Source organism: Amphiprion ocellaris, chromosome 18, assembly GCF_022539595.1.
Source record: "Amphiprion ocellaris isolate individual 3 ecotype Okinawa chromosome 18, ASM2253959v1, whole genome shotgun sequence".
Classification (NCBI taxonomy): Eukaryota; Metazoa; Chordata; class Actinopteri; family Pomacentridae; genus Amphiprion; species Amphiprion ocellaris.
In genome coordinates, this window is record NC_072783.1 from 25,774,688 (window position 1) to 25,782,118 (window position 7,431).

Sequence of the window (7,431 nt, forward strand, 5' to 3'; positions counted from 1 at the left end):
ATAAATGAAATGAAATGATGACAGTCTCAAAAACAAGGCTTGATATTACTGGGGAGTCATGTGGCAAATCTAAAGCATCAGTCTGTCAACTTTCAGGGTGGGACTTTCTGCATCATTACTTCAGAATCAGTTTTTAGTTCAAGCATGTATAGCATGTACAGACTTACTGTAATATACACAAATGTCGCATACTGCAGACTCCATTACAGTGGCTGGGCAGAGTTGAAGGTTACATCTAAATCATTTTAAGGCAGGAAGGGATTATTTTTCATGGAGAAAAAGCACTAAATATGTAACTTTGATACATAGAGATGAGATTTTATTTTAAAAACTTGGTCTGTGTGCACATAAGAAGAAAAATAATTAGCTTTTGTCATTGTTAATTTTTTTCTGGATTGTGATTTTTTTGTACGAACCTTAGCAAGATCAGATTTGCAAAAACAAATTCGAAGAATAATCATTTTACATTTACATTTAGGAAACCAAGCACTTTTCTTGTATTGTTGTGAAGTTAAAAATCACACATTTTGTGTTTGTTTTTTGACTCTTGTTTCCTGCTTTGCTCACATAAAAATTATATTTTCCTGTATTTGCCCTTTAAGTGACTATTAAACTGACATCAATAACACAGACTAGAACAAATTACTGAAGCAGTTTACGCTAGCAACGCCTGTACACATACCTTCCATGGGTCATCACTGTGATCTCGTGGAAAGTCTTATGTGTTCCAGTGAAAATGAGAACAATGCTATTGGAAGCTACGGCCTATAACGGCTTAGTAGCTGTTGAATATGTGGATCACTGCCACACATAAGTGAAACACAAGCTCATTCTGGCACAATGCTGCTTAGGGACGCAGTAGCCTAAGCAATGACGGATTAGGTGTAATTGTATTTCTCTAATTTGATATATTTCGTATCCTAAAATAACACAGCTAGCAGCCAAGTATTATTTTCACCAGTGGCACCACAATAAGTTAAAATCTTTTCTCTAATGACCCAACACCACAGGCAACCACAGATAACACTGCTCTTTTTAAGAAAATTAATAAAATAGAATCTTTATTAAAAACACTGAGTGCATAATTAAGCAGATAAATATAGAACTTTTACAATAGCAATCAAGGCATTCCTCTTCAGCACAAATACTGCAGGTAACGGTTTGTCTACAAGAGACGCTGCAGGCTTGGAGATGACCTGATAACGGTCAGGTCAGTCGCTTCAGGTAACATAAGCCCAAACTACACAAATGTGAACTGTGTACATTGCTTGCAGAAGAATGCTGAGAATGTGGAGCTGGTTTACGTGAGATCTCGGCCTATCTGTAGCGACGGCTCTACTGGTGATTGAGTTCTGATGGGACGTGACCCAATAATCTATCCGCTTCCACTTCAAACATCAAGGCACAGAGTAACATTACTAAGACATCATAGTTTCAAGGCGCAGACATTCAGAAAGTCATTTTCATCTCAAACACTAGCTGACAGCGTTAATAAATAATACCTCATATTATATTTATATCTTGACCCTGAGAATGTAAAACTTTTCCTTTGTTACAACTGTATCATACAAAAACTTGCTTTTCGGTGCCATTTGGCTAACTGGTGATGCAATAAATAACTGTGAATGAGCAAGGAAATGCAGTATAAGGTTGTTAGGAGGTATATTGGTGTTAAATTCATTATGTTACATAATTTGCCAGTTGCTGGTTTGCTAGTTTCTTCCTTCAGGACATATAGACACATGTTATAGTGTATCGTTCTGCTTTTTTCAATCTTTTCCTACTATGTCTTCGTCAAAGGGTGCAAAACACACTCACTCTCTCTAAACCTGAGTAACCAGTGGTTCCCTCAGATAAAAGTTTCCTCCTCTGAACTCAGTGCTTTGTCCTGCGCACAGTCCGCCGAGCAAGGTCCCATTCAGAGGGTTGCAGATGCTCTCAATGGCATAATAATCTCCCTCTGGATCTTTATCTCCTTCCTCTGCTTCCTCCCCTTCAGGCTCCTCGTCCTCCCACAGAGTGCTCATGACGTGAGTGTACTCATGTCGATCCTCACATTCGTTCTCTCGATGATAGAAGTAGCTGAAGTTGGACACTATGACGGGCACAGGCAGGGAGATGGTAAGAACGCCAGCGATGGCGCACATGGATCCCACCAGCTTTCCCCACACTGTGGCTGGGTACATGTCACCATAGCCCACTGTGGTCATCGTGACAACTGCCCACCAGAAGCCATGAGGTATGCTGACAAAGTCCGTTCTGTTGTGGTCAGCCTCAGCGAAGTAGACGGCACTAGAGAAGAGGATGACGCCTATAAACAGGAAGAAGATGAGCAGGCCCAGCTCACGCATGCTGGCCCTGAGTGTCTGACCGAGGATCTGGAGGCCTTTGGAGTGACGAGACAGCTTGAAGATCCTGAAGACCCTCACCAGCCTGATGACTCTGATGATGGCCAAGGAAGTGGCAGGGGAGGCATCGTTGTCCTTGGCCAGTTCTGTTCCCAAAGTGACGAAATAAGGCAGGATGGCACTGAAATCGATGATGTTCATGACATCCTTGAAGAAGTGCATCTTGCTGGGGGAGCAAGCAAAGCGCATGAGGAGCTCAAAGGAGAACCAGCATATACACATGGTCTCCACCATGAAGAAGGGGTCCTGGAAAACACTGGGTGGAGGAGGCATGTTCTCGGTTCCATTCTTCGACTGCGAGTTGACTCCCTGAAGACAAGACAGGAAAAATACAAAACATATACTTGCAAAGTGTAGCAGCAGTATCACCATGAGTATAATCAAAATACAAATTAAAACAGCTAGAGTGGCTCTGTCCAGTGGAATAAAACCCACTTACAAGCACCTCCAAAGTTTACAGATTACCAGATTAAATCTTGATTGTTTAATCTGTAAGTGTGACAATGTGACAGACAAACACTGAGGTCTTAAAATCACATAATAATGAAATAATGTGGCAGATCATCCATAGAACAGACAAATTATTTGACTGTATCTGGATTTAAAACAAAACAATATATAACTTGCCAATTAGGGAACTTTTTAAGTATTGGGAAATTTTGTTACCTTCATAAACAGTTAGGCTACTTGTTTCTCCATTTTCAGTCTATATGCTAAGCTAAGTTAACTGGCTTCACATAATTTATGATACAGGCATGAGGGAGGGTATCTATTTTCTCAACTAATTCACAGCAAGAAAGTGGATCAACATACCTTCCAAAATATCAAACTACTCCTTTAAATGCAAGGCTATTAGCGTATACTTTTAAAGCATGCTACTGAGATACTGTTTCCATGGTATCCTCATATCAGCTTCAGCATTTCATCCACCATCTCATTGGTTCTCACTTTTGGCAACATCATAAAAGTGTTCGACATCTGCGGCCTTACATTTAGCTGTACTAATCTCTTTCTGGGTCCACCTGTCGTTCTATCCTCCGTGTCAGTTAGCCTCATATTCAAGCGCTGCATGGCTGCTATTTAAAACAGCTTGCACTTAACATCCAGTTAAACGCATGAAAACGGATGGGACGGATATAAAAGGATCAGTTTAGTATGCTGTAATGTTGTGTGTAATATATAAGGTTTCAGGGTAGTTTAAATAAACCCAGGGCATTGCTTATGACTTTCAGTAGCAGGTCAGTGACAGTGTTTATTACTAAAGGTGGACATCTATGTGTTGATCCACTCCAAGGGCTCTCCTAAGACTAAATATAGCCCCGTGAGATCTCCGAAGAGAAACATGAGTGTCTCGGTGCACTGCTCCTCATCCATCTCCACCTTCGTCGCTATTCCCATCTCCCTGGCCGCGGATACTGTGTAACATTGCCAGTGCAGTTCAGTGCGTGCACCGCTGACTTGGACAGGAGTAAGTTACAGTAGTTTCCTGGCAGCTCCCTTGTGCAACGGCAGCCTGGCCCAGCGCAGCAGTCCTGGAGGAATGTGTTAACATGACCCAGTGTATGCTACTCATCCTGTGAGACCTTTTAGTCTCCGGTTCTAAGCCACAGGAAGGCCTTGGCTCACCTTTGCCTATGTGTACGGTCACTTGTGACCTTTAATTAACACACCTAACTGGCTCCTCACTCTGTCTTCACTTTCTATCATTTGTATTCCAGGCCCCACCCGTTGGTCCCTGTACCCTTTAACGCTTCCTGAATCCAAGTGTATCAAATTTAACAGCCGACTAAAATAATCACAGCATAAGCTTCCTGTGGTCTCTCTCTCTCACTCTCTGGTCTGCTTCCAGACATATTGGCCAATAGTTCCTGGTGTCAGTATTTTTCCTCCAACACATTGGAGTAGTGTCCAAGAGTGTGTTTACCTAAACACCTGCTTCCCATGATATCTTGTTTCCTTTGGCCCAAACAGCAACACTTAGTGCATTCAAGACCCTACACTCATGTGGTTTGTTAGGTCCTTAAAGCAGTTTTATAGCAGTTTCTGTTTTGACAAGTGACATTGAACTAATTGCTGTGAACATATCATGAGGTGGTAGAGTTATCCCAAGAACTGAAATTAAAACCAACTGGACTTTTTTGGTTTTTGATCACGTGTCACTTCCTTTTCAGTTCTGGAGAGCTGAAGTCTGGAGAACTAAAACAGCCTTTTGGAAGAGAGGAGAAGTATCTTCAAGAACCAAAGAGAGAAGGGAGTTGCTTTTTGAAGCTTTTGGGATTATCACTACATGGAAGACTAAGAATCTAGACAGACACGTGGTAGGGTTATTTTTTAAGGGACTTTTTAAAGTGACTAACAACATTCTGATTTCTCATTTCCATCACAGCATCTTTGACCTACCCAACCAACACTCAACCTAAGCTGCAGTTTTGATTGTACCAGCTCTCCACTGCCCTAAATGTCCAGGATACTTAACATAATTCGTTCCCATAAAACCGGAAGACTTAACTTTCAGGATACCCTAAAAACTCCTCAACCCTCCACCTCTATATGATTCCTAAGCACACACTGTAAAACATAACATTTCCAACCTCTTTGTCATTCCTGAGGTCCGGCAGCGTCTCCAGACAGAAGATGAGGATGGACACGACGATTACCATCACGCTGATGATGGCAATGATTCGAGCCCCCGATGAGGACTCAGGGTGCTCGAACAGCATCCACAGTTTCCTTTGGATTTCGTTGACTGGCAGAGGCCTCTCTTCCTCCTTTGGGAAGCCTTCGTCCTCCTTGAAGCGGTTTATGATGTCCTCCCCGAGCTCGTAGAACATCAGCTCGTCCATGAAGATGTCCAAGGGTATGTTTGCAGGCCTCCGAAGCCTGCCGCCCGACTGGTAAAAATACAGAATGGCGTCGAAGCAGGCCCGATTGCGGTCCAGAAACAGCTCGTTTCGAAGCGGGTCAAAGTATCGTGACCTCCGCCTGGGGTCGCCCAGCATGGAGTTGGGGAATTGGGCTAAAGTGCGGAGCTGAGTTTCATATCGCATCCCTGAGACATTAATGGCCAGTCTTTCACTCAGAGCCCATCCACTCCTCCACAGAGACCCCGAACGCCGTCTGTCTTTCCTCTTTTCCTTTTCATTGCCTTTGATCTCCTTCTCTCCTTTCTCCTCGCTGTTGAGCTGGTTCTTCAGATGTTTACCATTCTCTCCGTCGCTCTCTTTCCCTCTGCCTTCGTTTTCCTCCCTGCTTTCCATCCCTGCTTGTATCCCCAGCCAGGGAACTCTGCAAACCGCTCTCCTGAGAATTTGTGGAGCACCTGGACTTAAAAGCAAACCCTGTCTGAAACCAGAGTGATAGTTCCATCAGTGGATTTGGTTTTCAGCTGATCAGTATTACAGATGGTGTTAGATGTAAAAAGCTGAGGAGAAGTCTGGTTAGCAAACATTTTCCTGACAGATTTTGTTACATTCAAATGCACACATTCACCCACAAAGCTTATAAAATATCTTTTACTTAATGTTTTTATTAAGTCTGAAAGATGAACTGAGGGTAAAAACAACAAGCAATGTTAGTACCCAGTTAGTGAGGTGAAAGAATTTACTCACTAAGTGTAAAACAGCTGCTGACAGAGACTAACGGCAGGATGAAAAATCACATTGTTCGTCTCCTGCGGCTCATCAGGTTGTCTGTCTTTCCCTCTGTCATCATGTCTGTCTGTCATGTACACAAAGCCCCTGTTTGGTCTGTCTACCTTCAGTCACAGATGTCCACCGCTTCCAGCTTAACTCTCTGACCAGGTTGTACACAAACTCGGCTTCCAGTTGTTTGCTCGGGGAACATCCACGGTCCTGCCCTGTCCCTCGCTGCCTCACGTTGACTGTCTTGAAATTTTTTGGGAATGCTGTCCTGTTGAAATTTGATCTCTGGTAGACCCCTCCAACCCCTCCCTGTCCTTTCCCTCCATTTTAGCTATGGGGCAAGGCAACCTTCAACCTCACTATCGAATGTCACCTCTGCCTGGTGCAGTGGGTGCGACCCTCTAACAGCACGGTGCTGTGACTGGCACTGTGGTTTATTAGCTCAGAATTACTGAATCTGAATGTGTCATCATTCATTTAAAAGCCAAAGTCAGAGGTAATGCATGCCTGACAGATTGTCATTTCGTCCCTTGAGAAGCAGCAACTATTTCATGTTTGATTGCAGCACATAATGTTTAAATTTTCTAAATATTAAGTATAATAATTGGCTAAAACTGACTAACACTATTAAGGAGGGTTCAAACTGGCATGATTTGGAGTATGGTATATTAATTAGTAATATGCTGTAAAAGCTCATTTTCTTACATTTTTAGATTTCCCAAATTATATTTTCTAAACGATTACAAATTCATGATAGCATGACTTTGCAATAAGACAGGAGAGTGATTGTACACACGAAAATATAGTAATGTTCAAGATTGTTTATCTACAATGTGTTTATGTATGAAAGTAGATTTTTTTTTGCATCATCCAAATTTCAAACTTTAAACCTCATAAACAGAAAATATGTAAAATGTGCATTTGAATGCTGTTGTTTTGCAATTTACTCTTCCATTGAAGCCACATACATATAGCTTTTGAACTAATTTAAAGAGATTTAAGGCCTGAGTGTTTTAAAGTTTTCTTTCACTGGCACAAATTTTAAAAAAAACAAACAAAAAAAAACCACCCTGAAAATACATTTTCAACCATCCCTTTCAGAAATTATGTCAGTTAATTAGATCTTGTAATTCTGGAAGATTTCATTAAATATACTAGTAGCATTTTCAGTAAACTAACACACAGCACTAATCCGACCATTAAGAGCAGCCAGTATTAATAATACTAAATTCTCATGTGCTTTTCCTGATATTATGCATCAAAATTTCTACTATGACAAAGGTCTTTTGGGTAAACTTGCTCACTTTTACGAGTTATAGAGCAGCACATTTAGGTATTTTTTACCCAGTTTTATTGGGTTTTTACACATTGTCCCCTGATTT

General features: G+C 41.6%; 1 protein-coding gene across 3 annotated transcripts; it reads right to left on the bottom strand.

The window, feature by feature from the left end:
- Nucleotides 1-1,032: 1,032 nt before the first annotated feature.
- Nucleotides 1,033-6,317, bottom strand: LOC111584623 (potassium voltage-gated channel subfamily A member 7). 3 transcript variants are annotated; one of them, XM_055004539.1, is made up of 3 exons: nt 6,017-6,317; nt 5,000-5,746; nt 1,033-2,717 (listed from the first exon to the last, which is right to left on the bottom strand). In XM_055004539.1, exons 2-3 carry the CDS (start codon nt 5,663-5,665, stop codon nt 1,824-1,826), a joined length of 1,560 nt encoding a protein of 519 aa, XP_054860514.1. In that variant the 5' UTR covers nt 5,666-5,746; nt 6,017-6,317; the 3' UTR covers nt 1,033-1,823. The 3 variants fall into 3 exon arrangements, with proteins under 3 accessions (XP_054860514.1, XP_023149571.2, XP_035796654.2); XM_023293803.3 differs by having other exon boundaries at nt 5,000-5,750; nt 6,017-6,314; XM_035940761.2 differs by having other exon boundaries at nt 5,000-5,750; nt 6,163-6,311.
- Between the last annotated feature and the right edge of the window lie 1,114 nt (nt 6,318-7,431).